Source organism: Dipteris shenzhenensis, chromosome 32, assembly GCF_047967505.1.
Source record: "Dipteris shenzhenensis isolate YYH24624 ecotype China chromosome 32, Dip_SZ_1.0, whole genome shotgun sequence".
Taxonomy (NCBI): Eukaryota; Viridiplantae; Streptophyta; class Polypodiopsida; order Gleicheniales; family Dipteridaceae; genus Dipteris; species Dipteris shenzhenensis.
The window spans coordinates 10,764,410-10,789,596 of NC_141627.1; the positions used below are offsets into that span (position 1 = coordinate 10,764,410).

Genomic DNA, 25,187 nt, shown 5'->3' on the forward strand with positions numbered 1-25,187 from the left:
ACATGCCAAAGTTTGCAGATTCTGTGATTCACAGACAATCGAGACAAAGGCACATGTAGCCCTACAATGCCCCAGATATACACATATCAAGGACGACTACCAGCAGATACTGGTAGACACCACTCAGCTCTCATCAATTCTCACCATTGCCCCTCCTGCAACGTTGGGATCTTTGGTCACCCATCTTTTTTCGTACCGTCAAGAACTTGAAAATTCTCGACCCCTCCACATTGGAGGAGATTTTTGTACTGATGATTAGGTCCCATGCCCGAGGACAATAATAAATTCTACTTCTACTTCTACCTCTCTCTCTCTCTCTCTCTCTCTCCCCCACACACCACCCACGCGCAAAGGAGGAAAACAAAGAAATGGACCTGGTTGCCACAGAAAACCAATTGTTTAAAAGGTTGGGACACACAAGCACCAATCCAGTCACACCAGACAGCATCTATTCCAAATCAAATTACCCCTCAGAAAAATTGACAAGAACTGTGTGCACTTTATTGCAGTCTCTCACAATATAATAGAAGAAGAACATATTGTGTGCAGCTTTAATCTGTTCCCTTGTCTTAGCATTAGTTTCATAGTAGTAGTTGTTGTTTTCTCCCCCTGCCCACCCCCTCCCCCTTCTTTGGGTTGGGTTGTATTGTGGTGAGAATTTAACGGAATATAATTCTCTCTCTCTCTCTCTCTTCCTTTCTGTCTCTTCGCATTTTTTATTCTTATTTTCTGCTTTGTTTCTTCCTTTTTGCCATCGAAGTTTTTTGTTGTTTGGTTCAAATTTCAAAGCTTAGTAAGCACTAGGTTTACCCAAGAGTTCTGTAATCTTCTGAAACTAGATGGTAGGTTATGCTTGGGTACTGATGAGAACATAATTGTATCTTTGCTTAGTAAGTTATTTTTATTTTTATTTTTCTCATTTACTTAAATTTTTTCTTCCCTTCTTTCCTTGTTCTTTTGCTTATTCTTTTTTTTTTAACATGGGTAAGATTGGTTATGAAGATATAAAGTGTCTAGGGGTTCCTGTTTTGACCCCTTTATCTATCTTTGTGAGTCTATCATTCAAAGTGGTAAGCAAGAAAACAAATGAAACACAATGAAACGCCAACGTACATATAAAAAAACAATGAAACACCAACGCAAACACGAGGAAACAATTATTATCATTATTTTTCAATTAGTTTGTTTTTTATTTATTTATTGTAAAAATAAGAGAGAGGGAGTAAAAATATAATAAATTGTACATCCTTGCATACATACATACATATGTGTGTGTGTGCATGCAGCATGTGTAGGTGTTGGGCGGGGGGGGGGTACGGAGAGAGAGAGAGGGGGGGGGGGGAGAGAGAGAGAGAGAGAGAGAGAGAGAGAGGTATTAACGTCTTCAAGAGACCTCGCGGGTCTATGAGACAAAATATATGTAGCCCATACAAGCCACTGTGGGCTGAAGCAAAGGGCTCTCACTAAGGCCCTTGTTGAGTACTAAGTGCTAAAATGCAAAAAGCTTGTACAAAATATAATAGGAAAAAAAGAGCAATCAACTGCTAAGAACCAGAGCTCCATGTACATGTGGAGGCTTTATATAACCCGGCTCCCTGATGGTCCTTTGATGTGATGCAAAGAGCTCATGTATCAATCGGGCTGTCTCCCGCGGTGGCAAGGGGCGCACTCTCCTCGATCTCTGTATCCGATGTGCTACATCGAGAGTAATGCCTCGTCTCTGGCGGTCTCCTTTGAGGAGGGCTGAGATAGGTCGAACCTCAATCGTGTGAGCTCTAGTCACCCCACGTGCCGTGAGTGGTCTCTGAGTCTCTCGTCCAACCACATCGTGGTGACGGGCCTCATTGCTAATCCATAGTGCTCTTGTCTCCTCAAGCTTCTCCCTCTCGATCTCATCTGGTGCTGACGTGTGTCTGTGCTCGGTCTAGCTCGGTGTCCTGAGGCATCAACTGTAGCTCATCTCTGGACTGCCGCACAAGGGAATCTCTGTGTCTCCGCATCTCAATCAGGTAGAGCCCAATGCAAACCTGGTCAAGGAAATGTATCAATCGAGTGAGTGGGTCGAAGCCGAGACCCTCCTGAAAGAGACAGTGGTATCGCCCTCGGATCTCATAATAGGCCAAAAAAACACATAGAAAATGCTCCTCTGTCTCGACCTCCCCCATCGTGCATAGTCTGCAAACCCGCTGCTCTTTAGGTATGCCGGCCGCTCTCCCAGCCTCAATCCGCAACTGGTGGGACAAGACTCGTATCTATTCGATAGCAATCCGCAAGGCATGTGAGACTCTCCTATCCTCGAGGTATTGGGGCCTGATGATGAGACCATGCTCTCATATCCTCAGAAAGTGGTCATGATAGAACTGGGTCTTGGTGGGGAACTCCACCCAAGCCCGAGAGGTGTGAAACTGGAGAAGGTCTAACCGTAAGATATGGTTGATCTCATCATGTGGAAGGAGCTCCGGTGGTGCATCCATGCTGTACTGAAAGGAGGGAGCCTATCCATCTCGATATTATAGCTATCAAACCATGTGGACGCCCGCGCATACCATGCTGCATCAAAGACTCTCTCTACCAGGCGTCGGGATGACTCCAGTTCCAATCTCGGTAATCTCGACTGAGGTAGGACCCAAACTTTGTGGAGAAACGTCATGGTCTGGAAGAGGGCGTCCACCTGTCATGGCGAACTCTATCTGCATGATCTCATGGGAAACTGAAGGCTTACTCCGAATCATCCTAGATCCCATGATCACCTGTAGCCTCTCAAATCCCTTCCAGTCAGTAGTTGAAAGGTCACTCCCCAAAAAAGGTGCTGCATACATGGAAGTCAGTCTCACAAAGCCAGACCTTCGTCGGTGGACCCTGGAAATGCGCCTGGAAGCATTGTCTCTCTAATCAGGCCAAGGCACCCTTCCCTCGTATGAATCGTGCTCTGGCGGCATGGGTTATCGTGAAGCCTGGTCCCGTGAATACTGTCCCTAGGTACGTGTAGGACTACACTATCTCCACTGGCTCCCCATGGTAAGGGAAACTGTGTCGACATCGATGTTGATGAAGCACCGCTTGGGATGTGTTGAACATCATAACCTTGGTTTTCCCAAGGTTGACTGTCAGGTCCCTCTCTCTGCGAGACATCTCTAATGCCTCCAAGTGTTTCTGCAAACCCTCTATTGAGGATGAAATGAGGACTATGTCATCTACATAAAGCAGTATATGTATGTACCATCAAATCAGCCAATAGGAAGCCCTCTCCTCCTAGGCGATCAACAAAGGATGTGATCTCATCAATATATAGTCCAAAGAAAGTCGGTGAGAGAGGGCAGCCCTGCTTCACTCCTATGGTGCTCTCAACCCAATCTGATAGCCCCCCAGGAATGCGGACTCGCCCTCTGACGGAGTCGTATAGACTGATCACTCCCCAGAACATGGCCTCTGGGAGATGCAGCTCCTGTAGTTGCCTGGTCAGGCGAGAGCGAGGGACTATGTCAAAAGCCTTCCGAAAGTCCACAAAGCAAGTGTAGACCTTCTAGTGTCTTGACATCGCCTCCTCGATGATGGCTCTCGGTAAAAATATGGTCCAATGTGGAATGCTGTCTCCGGAAGCCTGCTTGCCCAATAGTCCGCTGTCCATGATCCTTTGTACAACTACTGATCGCCCTCTCCAGTATCGATCCATAAATCTTAGCCAAAGTGTAGCCAATCATGAGAGTGCGGTAGTTCCCAATATCCATGGGGTCCCCTACCTTATGTATCGCTACAATGGTGGTGTGAGGGAAAGAGTGAGGGAGTGGAGATGAAGACAGAGAGAGTGAGGGGGAGACACAAAAGTGTGGGTGTGAAGTGTTGAGCCACACCACAAACTCATAGGTTTTATTAGGATTAGGCTTTCACCCTATGACTGTCTTAAGACAGTCATAGGTGTCATAACTTTAACAAAAGGGTGGCAATGTGCCTTTACCCCAACAACCTCCCACCTAAAGGCCAATGTGCCTAAAGGGGAGAAAAGAATAAAAATTACAGCAATATACAGTTACTGTATACAAGACCATAAAATAAGAATGGTCTCATCCTAATCCCATGATGTGGCGGCAATGTGCAAACCGCTCTGTAGGCAAGCTCTTAGTGAGCAAATCTGCAGGATTATCATCAGTATGCACCTTCACAAGCTCAAGTCGCTTGTCTTCCAGTACCTCTCTGATGAAATAGTATTTCACATCTATGTGCTTGGTCTTTTGATGAAAGACCGGATTCTTTGCCAACATGATAGCACTCTGACTATCACAATGCAAAACTGGCATATCTCCTGTAATGCCCAAATCTCCCACCAGCCGAGTAAGCCATATTGCTTCCTTGCAAGCCTCAGTGGCTGCAACATATTCAGCTTCAGTGGTTGACAGTGCAACGCATTTCTGCAACCGAGACACCCATGAGATAGCACCTCCTGCAAATGTGAAAATATAACTGGTAGTAGACTTCCAGTTATCTGCATTCCCTGCATAGTCGGAATCTGTAAAACCATGCACCAATGCATCCTGCCTACCATAGCATATGCACAAGTCTTTGGTACCCTTGAGGTACCTCAAGACACCTTTCACTGCTTCCCAGTGCCGCTTGCCTGGATTTGCCATATACCTGCTGATGACTCCCACCGCAAAAGCAATATCCGGACGAGTGGCATACATCAAAGAACCAACTGCAGATGCATACGGAACCTTGGCCATTTCAGCCTTATCATCATCTGATCTGGGGCTGTCCTTACTGCTGAGTTTTAAATGTGGAGGCAACGGGGTACTAATAGACTTCCCCCCCTCCATTTTAAACCTCTGCAGTACTTTGTCAATGTACTCCTTCTGTGACAGAAACAAAAGTCCCTTGGACCTGTCACGAATAATCCGCATGCCAAGAATATGGTTTGCATCACCCAAGTCTTTCATGTCAAAAGACTTATGCAGTTGCTTCTTCAAAGCACTAATCTCCTGCTGAGATTTGCTGGCAATCAGCATGTCATCCACATATAGAATGAGTAGCATCAAACTGCCATCTTTTGCCCGTTTGGTGTACAAGCAGTGATCGGTCTCACACCTATGATACCCTTGGGACTGCATGAAGGCATCAAACTTCTTGTACCATTCTCTTGGCGCATGCTTGAGTCCATACAAGCTCCTCTTGAGCTTACACACAAGCTGCTCTTTCCCTTTAACAGCATATCCCTCTAGCTGACTCATCATGGAGATCTCCGTGAAGAAAAGCAGTCTTCACATCCATCTGACATAAATCCATGTCCTCATGAGCAACAAGAGCTAACACTGCTCTCAAAGTAGTCATCTTGACGACAGGGGAAAAGATCTCATCAAAGTCAATGCCCTTCTCCTGCTTAAATCCCTGGCAGCCAATCTGGCCTTATACCTCGGTAAAGCATTTGAATCCACTTTGACTTTGTAAACCCATTTGCATGGCAAAACCTTTCTGCCTGCAGGTAGCTGCACCAAGTCCCATGTATCATTTTGAAGTAGGGAGTCCATTTCTGACTGCATGGCTTTCTCCCACTTCCTTTTCTCTATTCTTCCCATAGCTTCCTTGAAGCTGGAAGGCTCACCACAATCTGTCAGCATGATAAAATCAGCCACATTATTGGCTCCTAGAACAAACCTGTCAGGAGGCCGTTGTACACGGGTGCTCCTCCTAACAAAATGTTCCGGATTAGGCTGCTGTCTAGCCTGTTCGTCATGCATGACGGGTGGCTGTACCACCATATTTGGCTGTTCTACAGCCCCATTTGCTGGCATATCCAGTGGTGCATCATTGGCAAAATTGTCTGGCTGATTTTCAGCCTGTATACCCTCTTGAACAAGGTTATCTACAGCAGCCTGCTGCTGCATATTAATGGGCATTCTTTGCTGTCCGACATCATCATAAACAACCCTCCTGTATTCCACAATTTGCACGGGTTCTTTGTGTACACTATCCTCTTTAAAGATGACATCATTGCTGCGTATAATCTTCCGTTTGACGGGATCCCATAACCTGTACCCCATTTCACCTTCGTCACCGTAACCCATGAAGATACATCTGAAAGACTTTGGCTCCAGTTTGGTGCGCAATTCTTTGCGTACATGAGCAAAGCACTCGCAACCAAACACACGTAAGTGCTTATATGAAGGTGGCTTGCCAGACCACACCTCTTCTGGCACTTTCAACTCCAAAGCCTTATTCGGCGACCTGTTAATTAGGTGAACTGCTGTTTGCACGGCTTCTGCCCAAAAGCCATGGGGCAATGCAGCATAAGACAACATACATCGAACCTTCTCCTGAATAGTTCGATTCATCCGCTCACTCACACCATTTTGAGATGCATTATGAGGGGCTGTGAGTTCCTGTTTAATGCCCTTAGCTTCGCAGAACTGTACAAAAGCATGTGACACATACTCACCCCCATTATCGGATCTGAGGCATTTCAGCCTGCGACCTGTCCGATTCTCAACCTGAGCGACAAACTTCTTGAAAGCATCTAAGGCATCGCTTTTATGCTTCAAGAAATAGACCCACACTTTGCGTGTGGCATCATCAATAAAAGTAATGAAATACTTTGCACCCCCTAGTGATAGTTGTGGCATCTCACACAAATCAGTGTGCACTAGATCAAGCGGTGCTCTATTTTGGGGAGTTCTCCTCTTATGAGGAGTCATAGAATGCTTGCCAAATATGCAATGATCACAAGTAGGCAAATTTGAAAATGAAAGAGACGGCAAATAACCCAAACGTGACAGTTCTTGCATTCCTTTAACGGACATGTGTCCCAACCAGCTATGCCACAATGAAACCTTTGGCAGCTCGGTTATGGCAACAACATGATTACCTACACTGGAAACATAAAGAGGGTACAAGGTATCACTCTTATAACCCTCAGCCACTACAACCTGGCCATCAGTAATCACCCATTTGGAATCCCCAAATGTGGTGTGGTAACCACTGTCATCCAACAAGCCAGTGCTAATCAGATTTTTCCTGATTTGCGGCACATGGCGAACACCATCAAGCATAAATGTGCGTCCATCAGGGAATACTATCTGTATACTGCCAATCCCTGCAATCTGACATGCATAGTTGTTCCCAAGGTGAACAACTCCATGAGTACCTGTGTAGGAAGTAAACCACTCCCTATGAGGAGTAACATGAAAAGAAGCACCTGAATCCAAGAGCCAGGTGTGCATGTCATGGCCATCAATAACCAATGTATGTGCAATTACAGCAGAAGAGCATAAAACATCATGTCTGTCACTTTCACTGTCCTCTGCTGCAACATTCACTGCATCCAAGTCATCTGCCTTGGCCTTGCCTTTGCCTTTGCCTTTGCTTCCACTGCCTGCATCCTTTGTCTCAGCCTTCTTGTCTTTCTGATCCCGTATAAACTTGAAGCACTTAGACTTCACATGTCCCTTCTTGCCACAATAAAAGCATTCAATATCCTTTTTGCCACGGGACTGACTGCGGGATTTGGACTTTCCAGCAGATCTCCCCTTCTGCTGAGTCCTACCTCTTTCCTGTACATGCAAAGCATTGGAAGACTTGGTGCCCATATTATTCTTCCTGCTCATCTCCTCCATAAGGAGAGAGCTCTCCACATTAGCATACATAAGAGTGACATTTGAATTAGACAGGGTGGTCTTGAAAGTGTCCCAACTCTCAGGGAGGGTACACAACAAGAAAGTAGCCTTGAACTCCTCATCAAGGTTCAACCCCTGTGCAATCAGCTGTGTAAAGACGGCATTGAACTCACTCAAGTGTGAGGTCATAGCTGTACCTTCCTTCATGCGAATATCGACAAGCTTCTTCAACCAATAAACCTTACTGGCTGAACTCTTTTGGGCATACAACTCTTCTAGCATCTGCCATAGACCATAAGAGGTCTTTTCAGCCTGAACATTGAACACAAGAGAATCGCTGAGAGTAAGCATGATAGCAGCCCTAGCGGACAAATCAAGCTCCTCCCACTCATCATCTGACATCCCAGATGGCTTGACACCCTTCACCCTTATGGGCTTAGAAATCTTCTTTAGCAGAAGAACATTCAAACACTGTTCTGCCCATAATGCATAATTGTGTGCCCCTTCCAATTTCTTTATGTTCAGAATTGAAGATTCACTTCCCCCTGATGCCATATCAAATAAGGAAAGTACCTGACTCCCTGTAAGTCAAAAAATGACTAAATAAAATTCTGATTTCTCAGAAAACCTGCTCTATCAAGAGCCAGGAGCACTCACAATAGTGCTGTTTTTACTGTCAAAAAATCTGCAGCAAAACAGAAAATTTTCCCTCCAGTCACTGTACCTTCTGACACACTGTACCGTGCTCAAATAGGCATAAAACAGTAACTTCAGAATGCTGCAGCTGTTCCACAAGTGCTTTATCAGTGCATCATCAGCTGACGAAGCACAAAACACTGCTGTCCTGGACACTTCTCCCACCTCAGATGAGGTATTGCACTGATTTTATATGCATAAACCACTTGTCATACACTGTTTTGTCCACTAAAAGAGTCTCCAAACACTTCAGCCTGTCACAAACCTGCAACAAAGAATGGGACAAATCCCAAGCAATCACCCTTCTGCCAAGGGGATAAAAGGCATCTGAAGGTCTCAAACAGTAACTCAAGTGCTCACAAGCAAAATCTGGGCAAAAGCCCCTTGATTTGACACCTGTACCAAGTGAAAAAACACCTCAACACTGAGGTAGCATACAAAATACAGCGCTCTCCTGGCACTTTCACCTGACAATGTAATGCATAAACGGCCCTGTGTACACAGTAACAACACAGATCCCAACGTACAAACACTGAAGAGAAAATCTTTTGAGCACTGTCAACGATGGACAGTTAGGGACCGAGTAAACTCAATGCGCCCTGGCCAAGCATGGCTCAACTGAGATTAAGAGCCTCCAATTGACAACGGCGACTCCATCAATAATCTAAGAAGGGGTCTACACCTGCAACAGCAACTACTACGTTTGCAGGTTGCCTCCTAGCAAGGCGACGCCTGTGACCCTGCTCATGCAATCACAGTTGGCTCATAGGCGCTTCCATCCTACAATGAGACGGTGACCCAGAAGCTCTCCACTTCTGCAACTACTCCAACTCAAGTCGTAAGGCCTAAGCTTAACGCTTAAAGCGGCGCCTTTGACGCTCTTCAACCGAGCCTCCACACAAAACAACATAGAAGGAGAATTGTGCAGAAATGTTGCCTTTGAATGGATAAACTAATGGGTGAAAGCTACAAACAGTTGTGGTGATTTTGCCTTGAAAAGGAGCCTGAATTGGGGGCATTGAGTGGTTTTGTAAATGATTTCCAAAACTAGGGTAAATGTATTAGAAAAAGTGTGCATAAAAGCTCTTTCAATGTGTGAAAGGTGGGCTTTGACAGGGTCCAATTTGGGCTTCAAATGACCAAGAAAAAGGGCCTTAAATTAAGGAGAAAAATAATCAATTTTTGAATCAAGGGCTCCCTTTTTTTTAATGAGAGCCCTAACCTAACCTAATGTATTATGGTTATTTTAACTAACCTAAGGGTTAATTTCTATCCTAACTCTCTCTCTTGAGTGTCGTACACAGAATGTGACCTGCAAGAAATGTCACTGAATACACTGCGGAAACAAGACCAATGTGGGCACCCTGGCTCCACACTGCCTCAAGGCATACACTGCATAAACTTCCAGGCAAAAGCCCTTTGAAATTGTCACCCGAAAGCTGAGATTTGCACTCAGCAAAAGCATAAAAGCCCTCTGCAAAATCAAGGCATTTGACCTTCCCGAAACAAGATAATTGTGCAACCACCACACACGGTGGCACTAGTCACCTCAAGCACAAGGGACACGAGGGTACTTGCTGTACCTTCAACACACAGTTTTGAGAACTGAACAACCGGGAATGAAGAGCAGAGTGCTCTCTCTTTTCCTTCTTCCCCAGAAAAAAAATTTGTGCCTCTTGTACCTGCTGTACCTGCGCAAGGTACCTGCTGTACCCTGTACCTGCGAGGGCACAAATCCCAAGAAAAAAAAGTTTCTGACCTGTACCTCCCTGACGCAATGTCCGTACGGCGGCGTCCGTACGGTACGGCTGCCTTGCTGGCCACGCGACCGTACAGCCGTACGACGACCTGTACGGATTCCGTACAACCGGTACGGGTGGCTGTACAGGTCGCTCCTGTACGGCTGCCCGTGTGCAGCCTGGGTGCGCGCTGGCTGCGCCCGCTTGGTAGCGGGTAGCAGCTAGCTGCTGCTGTTGCAAGTGCGAGCTGCCCCGCGCTGCCCTGTTCTGCCCGCACGCGCTGCCCCACTCTGCCCGCGCGTTGCCCTGTGCGCTGGCGCTGCCCCGATCTGCTCGCGCTGTCGTCCTGCTAGCCGCTGAGGGCACGAGACCCGAGGGGAGAGGGAGGGGAAGAGGGAGGGGTAGACCGAAGTGGAGAGGGAGAGGAAGAGGCTCTGATACCACTTGTGAGGGAAAGAGTGAGGGAGTGGAACGATGAAGACAGAGAGAGTGAGGGGGAGACACAAAAGTGTGGGTGTGAAGTGTTGAGCCACACCACAAACTCGTAGGCTTTATTAGGATTAGGCTTTCACCCTATGACTGTCTTAAGACAGTCATAGGTGTCATAACTTTAACAAAAGGGTGGCAATGTGCCTTTACCCCAACAGGTGGTAGTGCTCCAAGTAGGTGGGAATCCATGACATACTGTATGGTTAAACAGTTGTAGTTGTGCAAACAAAGGAGGGCATTCCTCACGTTCGCCGCAGTGAACAAGTGACAAGTAGTGGGTCTAGGCATAGAGGACATATCTGGTGGCATCTAACCTGGGATGTATAAGGAGCATGCATATCTGTGCCAAATATGTGGGTCAATGATGGGAATGGACCGTTTCCCCTCTTATAGGAGTCCCCATCCGATAGTCAGGTCTCCCCCTCGAAAGGATCCGACCACCTCATCAATCCTACAAGTAAGAAAAGTCCGCTTCTTACGTCGTGTCATCCAACGTGAGATGCAATGCACCTCAGATGAGGTCACGTGTCCCAAGGCCTACTCGTGTGTGAGGTGAGCTCTCATCTCCTTCCACTCATCATCATACCAAGGGTTCAGAGGCATCTTCCCAGCCGGGGCATGTGTGGGTCGAGTCGTACGGAAAGATATGATGGCAGCCTCGTGTACCACTGAAGCCAAAGTGGCTGAAACCTAAGCAAGGTCTACCTCCGCTCCTATGGTGATGAAGGATGGAGGGCAAGCCTAGGTGGTGTGGGGTGTGGAATGGAAGGGGATGGAATGATGGGAGAGTAGAGGTAGTGGATGAGGTGCCTATGGGATTAATAGGAGGGATTGGGATTAGCGGGTCTATGACTAAGGTATTAGAAGAGAACCAAAAAGGAGGGGATCAAACTTGAATTTATTTATTTTTAATCCATGTCAATCTCTAGGTTTGGCATTGGGCTAGACATCCCCAAAATAGGATAGCGGGAAGGTGGTGTGGACAAGTGGAATACAAAAGTGACATGTGAGGGGAACAGTGGTTCGTAATAGAAGTAAAACATGACGTGAAAGTAAGGCAATCATGCTCATCACTCTAGGAAGGTGAGGAATCGAAATTTTATAAACTCAAAGATCAATCGTAGTTGAATTAAAAATAGAGGCCCATGACTTAGATGACCATGATGGGCGAGATAGTCAAAGATGCTTCTATTGAGACAATGTGACCTCTTCCTCTCTAAAGCTCAGATGTACTTGTATAAGGACAGAGGTAGCCATGGTGGATATTGGAAGGGGAGATGATGGCAAAGATGATTGCAAAGGTGTGGTGATAAGAGGGGGAGTTGATCGTGAGGTTAGTGAGATGGTAGACACTCAAAGTGGAGACTATGGCAAGGATGATGATATGATTGAGATGGGGGGGAAGATGGTGGTGAGGATGGTGAAAGGTTAGTGGCAAACATAGGAGGAAGTGGAGCTAGCATGGCAATCCTGTGATTTAAAGAAGAATGTAAGGGTGGTGGGGAGTCAATGAAGAGGATGATGAAATGATACCATGGTGGAAAATGAAGGATTGATTTGTGGGAGGGATGATGTCACGCGGCAAAAGAATGAATGCATTGATTGGTTTCTTTCAGAAGAAGTAGAGATAGCCGAGACAGGATATGAGGATCCCTCCATGATGTCCTAGATATGATTTAAAGGGTAGGGTAAGACAATGAGGTGAGATGGGAGGTGTGATGTAGAGGGCAGTGAGGGAGATCTAAGTGAGGGCTACCAAGGCTCTGCAAACATAGAAAATGGAGGTAGCATGGCAATCCTGGGATTTAAAGAAGAATGTAAGGGTGGTGGAGGGGTAGTCAATGAAGAGGATGATGATGTGAATACCATGGTGGAAAATGAAGGATTGATTTGTGGGAGGGCTGATGTCACTCGCCAAAAGAATAAATGCATTGATTGGATTCTTTTAGAAGAAATAAAGATAGCAGAGACAAGAAATGAAGATCCCTCCATGATGTCCTAGATATGATTCAGAGGCTTAGCTCAGTGACGATTTACTATGATTTGGGAGGTTAAGACAATGAGGTGAGATGGGGGGTGTGATGTAGAGGGTAGTGAGAGAGATCTGAGTGAGGGCCACTGAGGGTCCGCAAGCACTACATGGGGGGGGGCACCTAGAGTAGGGTAGGGTCAGAAGCTCTCAAGCTAAGGGACTCATGTAAACTGGATCGAGAGTCCGCTCAAAGTGAACATGGGGCGCATGGAGGACTCTCTCTGTGACTGGCCTAGTAGTGGAAATACAGAATGTTAGGTATGAGTGATCAGCACTGAGTGGGGGAGGGGGTACTACAAAGTCGTGAATCTGAGATGCGAAGGCGAGGGAGCCCATCAGGTAGTCCACTATGCTTGCCCCCCCTCCATGTGGGAAACAAGTGAGTCCACCGGATGATGGCCATCTCTGAAGGCCATCGTATATGATCAGATCATATACTGCTCCCATCACAAGTAGGTGACACCCATACCGTATCACGTGTGGAGAGAAAGAGATATACACACACACACGTGTGTATGTGCGTGCGTGTGTGCGTAGAGAGAGAGACACATACACACACACAAACACAAACACACACACCTAAGAGTAGATGATCCCAAAATAGACAAACCTAAGAACTAAAAAAAAAGTGGGCACTTTGGATTTTGATTCTATGTTCAAGGATCCTAAACATACAAAGACACTTTATACTCAATACATGATACAACTGGCAATGGGCATTCGATTGAATGGCTCCCTAGAAAAGATCCAAGAATACAAAACATGATCACCAATGAATGCCTTGAAGATTTCCATCATCTATGAATACTACATTCATATTGGACCTTTCTATGTGGGAAGCTGATGTGTGAACTCTTTCAATTTGAAAACATTCGAAATCTACTCTTGTATGTTATCTTGTCAAGTCCATGGTAACTTGTACACAACCTAGCGGTGTTGTCCTAGAGTTGGCAAACAATTCCTAGGTTTAATGAAGATGATGTAGTCAACCAACAGTCAAGTTCCTCAGAGGGTGGCCATGATGTAGGTAGGAGGTCTTTGAAATTCTTGTGGTAGCTTCTCTTGCCTTTGATCCAAAGTTGATCAGAATTGTTAGTGTCAACAAAGAAATGTTACTTCGCCAGTTTTTCTTATGTCACCATTCTTCTTGGTGGTGTTGTGGAGCTGATGCCTTGATAAGATGGAATTTCGGTACTTTTTGCCGAGGGCATTTTTTTCTCATGCTCTTTGCTCACAATTATGAAATTTTGTACTAACTTGGACATATATACCTATGTTATCAAAATATTTACGTTTTCCTTGCTATGCACACTAGATTGCATTCCGCCCCAGTAGTTAATTGAAAAGTACCCTGAATCACCTAGGGTATGAGCCAAGGGATACGAGTTATGACAATAGAAAAGAGTGATACAACTAGTAAAACCGGTAGATCTAAATATGGGTAATGACAAAGGAGCCTGCTGTCAAGGACACAGAGAAATCAGTGGGCCGATGAGCTGCTGCAAGCAACAACCGCATTGCCTGATGTTAAAGATAAAAAGATTATCACTGAGCTACCTGAGCTGCTCGTCACCAATTTAAAAGATGCATGCCACGTATACAAGAATTTGGGTCCAAGTCCGAGGAGCCAGACAACTCTGAGCCATATTAGTTCCCCAATCCACCAAAGTCGTGGGACTGTTATCACTGCTCCGGAGGTCCACTAGATGCTGTAGGGTATAGGATGTAGAAAATTATATCACCTAGAGCTTAGAACAAGAGTCTTAATTTTACAATTTAAAGAGCGTATCTGAAATACTTTGGGGGCAAATCATATTTTATTGTCCTATTGCAAAGTTATCCATAGTGGAACTAGATGCCTTTATTAAAATTCGATTCCTATAAAAATAAGATAAATGTTAGTAAAAATGCTTGCATATAGTCACTCATTGGTGGCATCTAGAACCCATTGGTAAAACTAGAATTCAATTTTAGATAGGAATCAATTATGGAAAGACGCATTCAACTAGGTTAGTGTTCCTGAATTAAGAAGGCCAAGGCATGTCATTTAAAAGAAGAATATCTACATGACAATTTTTAATACCAGCATGAATTCCTACAAGGTGGATTTGCCTGGAAGGCACAAAAGCATAAGCTGCCATCTGGGTTTCGAAAGATTCCAGAATCTCTTGGGTAAACCTAGTGCTTACTAAGCTTTAAAATCGCAACCAAACAACAAAAACTTTGAAAGCAAAAAGGAAGAAACGAGCGAGAAGAAAAGCAAAGAGAGAGACAGACAGACAAACACACACACACACACACAGAATAGGAAACTCTTTTTCTTGAATGCTTCGAGAGGAATTAGAAACCTTAACAATACGAATCGCTCATACATAATCATTTAAAATCCAGCTTGATTGTGAAGGGACATCTGCCTCCTTTAATAAGTCCCTCCAAAGTTAATGGACACTAGGCAACATGGCTTTGAGATAGTAGCTTAGAAATCTAGGCTTTTTTGGACTTTTGTGAAACTTCCAAGCAACACAAAGAAAAGGGATACTTGGATTGCAAACAAACCTTGAAGACTTACAAAAACTCCAGTGTTTTCAGATCAGATCCTTTTAAGAAACTAAGACAGGGCCATAAGTTTTGGCAAACGAGTTCACTTCTCTCAAAAGACATTGTAAGTAAAAAAATTTGCAAATAAAAAGAAAGTTGTTGGAGCATTTGTCCATCTAAAATATGACAAATTTCCTCTGAATTTTTTAAGAAGAGTTTTGTCCTTTTTAAATGTTTAAAGATAGTTGACCTCCTAAACTTTCTTCCATTTGAACCCTGAGGTAATCAACCTTGGGTTTTCTGCTATACCAACTCCAAGCCTCAAAGGGAGTCACAGTTTTCAAGGCTTTGGTTGGATATCTGTTCCAAATGTGTGCTGCACACATTATTGCCTCCATCCAAATCTGTGTAGCAACCTTTTCCCTTTGATCATGCATTTGCCCATTTCCATTAGAGGCCTATTTTTTCTCTCAGCAATACATTATTTTACAGAGCTGTCTATGGGGCTGTACATCGACGCATAATCCCCCTCTCCATCAAGAAATATGTGAAGGCATCTGACATATACTCCCCCCTCTATTTGTTCTCAAAGTCTGCACTTCGCACCCAAGCCATAGCCACGGATTGCTTGAACCACTAAAGGATGTGAGTACTGAGCCCCGTAATTTGCACGGCGGGCAAAGATACACAACCATCCTCAACCACTCCCTATTTGAAGGTGGATGTTCCCTCAGCTAACCAATATGCTTCAGGGAGTCATGCCCCCATCGTTCGATCAGTTTCTTATGTGAATGGTCTCATAACTGGCTGTGGCTTAAGAGTAATGTAAGAGGTTGCAAGAGATCCACTTTGTACATTGGAAGAGGACCATCATTTCAACATGAGGCGGAGCGAATCAAGCACTTTGTGCAAGAGCACACATATGATCACTCCATTCAGCTCCTTTTGTAAATGCGAATCTATTCTTCTAGAGATTATACTATAAGTTTAGTGGAAGAGTTTCCAGTAATCCGGCAATCGTGATTTATAAATTAAATGCCACAAGGTAGGCCTCATTCTCCCCTAGATCTTGAATGATTTCGTGCCTAGATCCAATTTGCTTCCTTTGTCTAGATCCAATGGAGCTCTCGTTTGTCTGCTTGCTGGAATCAAGGAAATGGATCAACCAAACATTAATTCTGAAATGGCCAAAGCAAAAACAAATGCATATTTTAAACACTCAAAACTCCTTTCTGCAGCAGGCGTCCTCTTCAATATTGTGATGCGTGCTGTCGATCATAAGAAACTTGGATTGGCTTTAGAAATTCTGGCTACATCTTAACCCAAGACTCTAAGACCTTCCATCTCCTCCCTTCATTCCCTTGACCCTCCATATCCTCCTTCCTCCCAAAGTTGCCTCTTGTCTCTCCACCTCCCCACTCAAAGCCTGCCTCTTGTCTTTCCATCTCCTCCCAGCTCTCAAAGCCTCCATCTAGGAGCTCCTTCTTTGTGACATGTGGCAAGCTCTTGTTCTCTATGCTGCCACGTGTCCTCTCCTTTTTTTTGCAAGAAACGTGTCCTCTCTTTTTTTCCCTCTTGTCCCTGGTTAATAGGTTAACATGTAGTTTCCTGGACGAGCATCTTCACCTGGAATTAAACCCCAAAGACTCTTGCAACCAACAGATTGTTCACCATTAAACTCCACACGGTATAATTGGCGCCATCCAATTTATCATCCTGGGCCAAAACTCCAAACATATCTCCATGATTTTGATTCTGATCTACGAAGATGAATGCACAAAGTGTCCTAAAAAATTCACGTGCTGTGAATTATGTTGCATCAGCAAATATCACCGTTCCACAAGCCAATGCTTGGAAAGGCAAATGCAGCCTAATTGTGAAGTTTGGAGCTGAAAAGGGTCGGCTGTTTGAACAGTCCAAAGAGCACAATTGTGCTCCTCCAATTTGGACAGCATAATACCACATAGTCTACACCAAATATGGTAAATAAACCCCTGTTCATGAAACTAGAAGGCCTGACCAAGAACAGGGTTTTTGACCTCTATTTTTGACAGTTTCAGAACAGCTCCTGTGCAAAATCAAAAACTGCCTTGAAAATGCAACAGTTGCTGGACACTCCTTGGACAGAAACAGCTTATATGGCATCCAAATGATGGCAACAAGCAGAGGCATCTGTTGTGCACCTCCAAATGTGACCTGCTCCACAATGTGTACAGGCTGCTCTGAAAGCAGACTGCTGCAGGATACCTAGCAGGCAGATACCCTGGTCAGCAGCACGGGCCTCAAGATCTGCACAAGTCCTCCAACAGGAGCACCTTACAGGCGCATGTATTTCAGAGGTGGTGGGCAGCCTGTCCTTATACCCTAGCTGCTGCAGAAGTTGAAAAACAGCAGGAGCACGTGCAGAACCACCACCAGGTGAGTCGAGCTGTCACAGCAGTTTCAGCTTTAAAATAGGTGTATCTGCCCCAAAAACAGAAGAACTGCCTTGAAACCTGCATTACAACAGGTTGCCTAGCTGCAGGGCAGCTCTTGGAGTATAAAAACAAGTTAATTGAGGCTGTGGATACAGTGTCCTCGCAACAAAACTCCTCTCCCAAGCTTGGAGCGGAGTGGGCAGTGCAAGGGTCACAGCAAGGCTCTTGATACCAATGTAGGAGATGGCAAGCAAAAAGGTGAAGCTCTATTGAATTACAGTTGCAATAATGAAGATACAAAGGGCTGTCAACATGAAAAAACTTAAACCCTAGGTTAGCCTAGACTAGGGTTAGAAACCACACAAACCTAAACAACCACTAACTATGGTTAGGGGGGAACCTTAGAAGGAAAAAGTGCCCCCAACACCTTAAACATTACAATATTTCCAACAATATGAGACCCTTTATCAACTAATGAGAAGATCAAACAAGACACAGCTAATAAGAGGGATGCTTAGTATCTGCTAAAGACCTATGGCGGTCTATGAACTCAATGCTCTATATTCCATCTATTTCAAAAAGGGGACTAGCTAACCAAATGTGTGATCCTAAAACATTTACTCAAAGAGTAACTCTGACATTGGACAAAAACAAAGAATACAAACTAAGGTGCCAACCAAGAAGAAGCCTCGTTGCAAGCATTTGGACAATAACAATGAGAACACCTGTAAAAGCCGTAAAAGGTTCAACTTACAGATCAAAACGGGTGTTGCCATAGCAATTTTACCCACTTCTTCGTCAGCTTGCATAATTTTTTTAATCCTAGCCTGTCCATATAAGAAGTATTGGTTGAGAATATGAATCCTTCAGAAGGCTTACCATGACATACAATTCAAAGCATGCTTATTGCTCAATGCTCAGCAACAAAAAGAAAACACCCACGTGAGTGTACACACAAGCACGTGCATTAGTCTCCCACCCCCCCCCCCTCTCTCTCTCTGTCTCTGTCTCTGAAGATGCATGTGAAATCAGGGAAATAGTGACCAGCAAGACCCAGGGACAAAAATGCAGTTCTACAAACAGAAAATCAACTCAATGAACAGCTATGGAATGCAGAAATACCTCGGGGAAGACATATCAATATTTAAAAGACATTTAATCTACAAAATCAAAACTAGTTCACATGATCTCGAGGTGGAGAGGGGTAGGTGGGCAAGACCCAAGATTCCCAAAGAGGAAAGGACCTGTAAAATCTGCCCCACAGGAGAGGTAGAAAATGAGCAGCATGTATGCCTAAGATGTAGAGCTTATACTCACATCAGAGAAAGATATGAGGGCAGCAGAGCCAATTTGAAAAATCTGTTGGTGTAGCCAGCCAAAAAGCTAGGAAGCTACTTGAAAGAGGTAGTGGAACATCGAAAAAAGGTATTGGGTCTAGCACACAAGCTAGCCCAACAGTACCCACTACATAAAGTTTGTAATATTTTCTCTCACTGGTAGTCATCACTACCTAAAGGGTCTCACAGTGGACTTTAATACAATCATATCATATCATCTCTCTCTCTCTCTCTCTCTCAAACTGATGTATGGCTGATTATGTTTTTCATTTCAGACTATAATGTAGATACTCTAAATACTTGGAGTTGTTTTTTTTTTTTGCACTCCTTGGGAGCTTCCATGTGCCCTCTCTTTTTTTTGCACTCCTTGGGAGCTGCCCTGTGCCCTCTCTCTCTCTCTCTCTCTCTCTCTCTCTCTCAAATACTTCTCTCTTCTTTAGCATATCCATCCCTCGCCTCATGACACAATCCACAACCACACACACTCACACTACTTATTGCGATGTACACTTGGAGAATAGCATGTCATCCGGATGCTCTGCACGCCCTTCCACATTACTCATATGTGCTGACTACATACCATTGCTAGAGGATCGGGCCGCTCTAATCACTCGATCGCTCCACGAGCCCATCCTACACACCACGTGTTCCACTTGCCCACCGCCGGTGTCACGGGGACGTGATGGCAAAGTGATTAAACTAAGCGCCACTGAATTTGGCCTAGGGGTGCCGAGCTAGGGGCATTAATTAATGTCCAAAGAGTACCTATGATTAAATGTGCAACAAGTGCAATTCCTAGTGCTATTAGCTTGGTTCCATTCACTAGGGTCATATACCTAGAATCCAAGAACATTCCCAAACTCATCCTCTAAAAACACAACATAGTGCAGTTTCAATCTCACGATAGTCACTCATAAGATTAAAAACCATAACTCCATCGTGCATAGCAAGGACTAGGTACTATGACATCCCCACTGATGTCATCAGCGCCCAATAGTGGGTGTAGACCATAGTATACTTCTCCTGCTGGAATTTCCTGCTGCTTGCATGCTCCCTGGTCTTGGGCATCTCCATTCTGGGCCTTTTCTTATGCTTTTCTCGACATTCTTCACGACAAATTGCTTCCTTTTCACTATATGAGGCCATAATCCTGGTAGCCAATCTCTTGGCTCCTATCTGGTGCTGTGCACACTGAAATCGGAGATTGCTATGGGCTGAAATCCTCAGTTGGTTGGGTGACTTCATGGCAGTTTGGTTGCTGATTGCTGGTCGACTCTTCTTGCGAATCTTTCTGGTGCTGGAAGGTAGTTAGGGACAGCCTCCTCCTGCCAGAGTCTGTTAACTGCTGGTCGACCATCTTTTAGGGCTGTTTCAAGTTGAAATAGGCTCCATTTGCTCATCGACTCTTATCTTCTTCTTCTGTGTGTGCATCTACTACTCTTGCTAAGCTTTGGAAGTTTGCTTGTCCTACCATTAGCCCGGAAGAAGATTGGGGCACTGGTTGTGTTACTCTCTTCCTGGGTTATTCCGCTTGTGATATGCTTGGCTACTAAAGGGAACCAAGACGATAGCACTGGGTGTTGGTCACTTGCACAGCCACAGGTTGGCATTGTACTGGGTTGCACCTGCGGGTGAGTTTAGAGTCCCTTGTAATTGAACTAACCAGTGAATAAATAAATACAACAAGGGGCGCCAAGTGTTGGGGCCAACAGGTGTCACTGTGTATGCTTATTGAGTGTTGGGATAAGTATGATCAAGGGCTTGCTCTATGGTGCATGTGTGCATCTAGGGGAGTCACATGTGTGTTTGTGTGTGTTGTAAAGGCACATCAAGTGCTATGATGTGTCTAGTGTGTGACCTAAGTGATGATGTAAGACAAAGGCAATCCCACTGATGTAGGGATTGATTCCCACTGATGTAGGGGCTGATTGCCACTTATGTAGGGAAGGCATTACCTTCTCCCCCTTTCTATAAGAGAGAGTCCTCTCTCTCACAATCCATAATAGAGAACTACCATCTTTCTTTCATTGTGCTCTCACACCTCTTGCAAGATGCATCTATTCTATCCTACGGGATTCTACACTTGGTATCAGAGCTTTAGGTTCTAGATCTAGCCTAGCCTAGCATTAGATGCTTTCTCTAGCATAAACTACTAGTTTCTCAAAGCTTCTTCATCTTCTCCATTTTCCTCCTTCTTCCCCAAATCTTTGAGAGCTCTGTTCTCTGCCTACAAACAACCATTGCTCAAACCCTTTGAGCTGCAGACTCCTCACGTACGGGCGAACTTCCAGCTGCAAGCATTTAAGGAAATTTCGACTGTACGCGCAACGCCAACACTCAGACTCCTCGACAAACTTTCGCGCAATGCTGCCTCTGTGCTTATCCTTTTGCAAATTCCTCTGAGCCCGAGCTGCACGACACGGAAGGCAAGCTGCTGTTGAAATCTGAGCTCATTTGGTCAAGAGATGGAGGCGCAACAGACAAAAAACCAGTCGGTTTTCTCAAGCATCTTCAGGGCGACCTGGCGCAACATTTCGCCCTTTCTTGCTGGTAGCCCTTCTCTGGTATAAGGCCTTTCTTCCTGCATAAAAATCCCCTTGAAAAGAGCTATGAGCTATGAGAATTGCACCCTCCAATCTACTCTGTTCTCAGTTGACAGAATTCTGCATATTTTGGTCAAAAGGTGTTGAGTAATCACTTTAAGGTTGGGGCTTTCATTATTTACTGCAGACTTTCATTGCTTTGATTGTACTTGAGTAGTAGAACTCAGTCATGGAGCTCATAAGTGTCCTTATACTTTGCATTTAGAATGATGACTATGTCATTCTCTTTTATGAGTACTTGAACTATAAACATGACTAAACCCAAGCAACAAGAGAAGTTGGATGGAACTAGTTTCCATACTTGGCAAACAAAAGCCAAGTTTATGCTTATGAAAAAGAAGATATGGAATGTTGTGAATGGAAAGAAGTCTACAAAAGAAAAAACTAATTGGTTGATCAAAGACAAGAAGGCTCTTGCTATCATAGCTTTGGGATTAAGTGGCTCATACATTCACCACATTGATGGAAGGAAGTGCTTCAAATATATCTTGTTCCTTTGCCTACAATTGGAAAAGGGAATGTGTTATTCCATGAAGAACAACAAAGAGAATCAAGCATTTCTTGTGAAGAAGGACTACTTCAACAACAAAGCAAATCTGGCTGAAGGAAGAACTCCATCAGCAAATGAAGAAAATGAAGACTATGCTTTTTAGGCACTTTGTCTTTTGAATTTTTTGTTTATCATCACTTGGTCAAATTTTGAGGTTCTCTGCCTGAAGTAGTACTCCAAAAAGAATATCATATGTTATGTCTTTTGTAAATCACCTCTAGTCACCATATGATGTAGACCATGTGATATGTGTGGTCTATCCCATTTCTATGAACCTCACAACCTTGGGAACCCTTGCTAGCATGAGATCCTAGCCATAGATTTATCCTTGACCACCATGAGAAACTATGAGACTAGATGTATCCTTGACACTGCAAGAGGCAACCCCTTGAGGGGGGGTATGTTGGGATGAGTATGATCAAGGGCTTGCTCTATGGTGCATGTGTGCATCTAGGGGAGTCACATGTGTGTTTGTGTGTGTTGTAAAGGCACATCAAGTGCTATGATGTGTCTAGTGTGTGACCTAAGTGATGATGTAAGACAAAGGCAATCCCACTGATGTAGGGATTGATTCCCACTGATGTAGGGGCTGATTGCCACTTATGTAGGGAAGGTATTACCTTCTCCCCCTTTCTATAAGAGAGAGTCCTCTCTCTCACAATCCATAATAGAGAACTACCATCTTTCTTTCATTGTGCTCTCACATCTCTTGCAAGATGCATCTATTCTATCCTACGGGATTCTACACTGAGTAGGGGCATTCTAGCCTCCCTTGTTTCTATGATTCAATGATGCTATGCTATGGAATTGTATGCTCTAAATATCGTATTTGGCAATGGCAATGGAATATGGTGGTCGTATTTTTGGTGTTGTGAGAAAGTAAAGTAAGATACACTTCCCTTTGTCAGTCAAAGGCCGGTTACAGCCGGTGTACCCCGCAATAGTTGGTATGTTGATGAGTGTAATGATCTCCGCCGTCAACTCAGATTGGAGACCAAGCATAACCTTCTGAGTGAGGCAGAGACGATGCGCAAGTATTGCCACATTGTCCGCCGAAAGAAGCAACCTTTCGTTCACCAAAACAAGGAGGACTTGATAAACATTTTCTTAGTAACAACTCTAAGCGACTTTTGGCAGAAGTTCCTCAAGCAATGAGCCCCGTCTCATCTCACAGACAACAAGATATGGCACTCATATGCATGCACATTATATGACATTCCCAACTGGCCATCTCCTAACCTCTCACACTTACCCCATCCCACCTCTTGCACTCTTTTCACAGCCAGTGGTGTAAGGCACGCAGCCCTGAAGCCCATATGGCTAAGAGAGAGATCATGAGAGCTTACGTACTAAATCCATTACATGTGGAATAGATACTATGGCCCTAATCTTCGCAAATTTCTTTAATGACGCGGTTTGCTTAGCATCCCTCACACATAGACCCTTAACACCATCTCTCCCAGTCACAAGGCAGGGGGGCAGGGGACCCCATAAGCCCAAATAAATACAGGACCATTATGATTGGACATGCCATGTCCAAGATTTAGGCATCGATACTCAACACACAGGTCAACCTGTTTGCAGGGATGCAAGGACTCGGAGTCATAGGTTAAGCGGGCCTCCAAAGAGAACACGGGAGCCTAGATCACAGAGGTGTCATTGCGGAGGCCGCAAATCTTTTGACACATTGCGGAGAGCTCGACTCATCAGACGTCTGCACGAGTTGGGATATCATTAGAAGATCGCTTGAGCAATCATGGCACTTTATGAGAGTGTCTCGCGCAGCGTTCGGACAGGTGCAAGATGAACAGAGGAGATTATGAGCACTATAGGGATCAAACAAGGTTACCCACTATCACCAACCTTGTTTGACCTTTATAGAGACAACCTCGAGACTTTCATTGGGACTGTAGGGGATACCAGCTGCTCTGTAACCAGATCCTTGCTCCAAATTCTACTATTTGCAGATGACACAATCCTACTCTCATCCTCGATAGAGGGCCTCTAGCGATACTTAGATGCAATTCATACTTTCTGCCAAAAACATGACTTGAAGGTCAACCTTTATAAAGCCAAGGTCATGATCTTCAATACATCTCGGGCACATTACACTAGATGGATTACCGATGCAAGTTGTTGCATGCTAAAAATACTAGAGATTCTTTTCTCTAAACCCATTTTCACCCTGCGACTAGTGTTGCAGGCCCTACTGAGCAATTGAGAGGCCGCACTTGGTAGACTCAAGTGGCAATGCTTTCACTCTCATTTACACGATCCTCGAACCAAGTCTCTTCTCTTTGACTCTTTGATCTGCCCAATGGAGTATATCATGTACTTGATTCTCAAGTCTTTAGTTTTAGATACATACATACATACTATTAAATACATAGATGAATTCAAGAACATGCCCAAAGTCTTAGAGTTTCCATCTCATGATGTTGTCTATTTTGTATGAGGGCTAAAGGACCGATGGCCTCTTTTCTTGTATTTTGCATATCATCTATAGTTACTAGTATGATGTATCATCCATCTTCTATGGCATGATGCAAACAATGGTAAAGATGCCAACCAATTATGATTGCTGTTTGCCGCCCTAAAGGAGACATCCAAGAAAACTCAAAAAGGAATGGCTGTCGATGCCACTGTATCAAGCATTAATACATTCCTTTGAAGACTTGCGGATATGTACAAGCAGTAATGATGGTAGAATGAAGAACCATTGTGGTAGCCCCCATATCAAAAACATATTACCATGCAATCAGCATGAACATTTCAAGCTACTGAAGTTAACATGATGCCCAACTTCCAAAGCAGTAGCATGTTGTTCCCTAACTACCTCTCTACAATATAGGTTATGCCTTATGTAATTTCTTCTGCTTAGACATAGCAATTTTTTCTCGTTTCTCCCTCTAGACTCTCCTCCCCCTCCCTCAAATATTGTGCATAGAGAGTTTTGTTTCTCACTGATTTCCAGGTGACTTTCATGAGTCTCATCCTTTACCCATCCTATTTCCCTAGCTGTCCCTCGAATATACATGGCAAGTCTCAAGACATATACTTGGCATCTGCAACCCAAATTTTGAAATCGAGTAGAAGATGTTTGATATTTGAGACCAGAATGTTTAAAACGTAGGTTGCGTGTACTCTGCATGTATAAACCTAGCAAAATCCAAGTCATTTATGAA

General features: G+C 44.4%; 1 protein-coding gene across 2 annotated transcripts in view; it reads right to left on the reverse strand.

Annotated features, from left to right (window-relative positions):
* LOC147880293 (uncharacterized) overlaps positions 1-25,187 on the reverse strand; it is a 44,822-nt gene that overhangs the window by 18,524 nt on the left and 1,111 nt on the right. For both annotated transcript variants that reach the window (XM_087371030.1, XM_087371029.1), the window contains exon 4: positions 18,267-18,339. In XM_087371030.1, the coding sequence (XP_087227156.1) occupies positions 18,267-18,339 (73 nt within the window). The remainder of the gene's footprint in view (positions 1-18,266; positions 18,340-25,187) is intronic.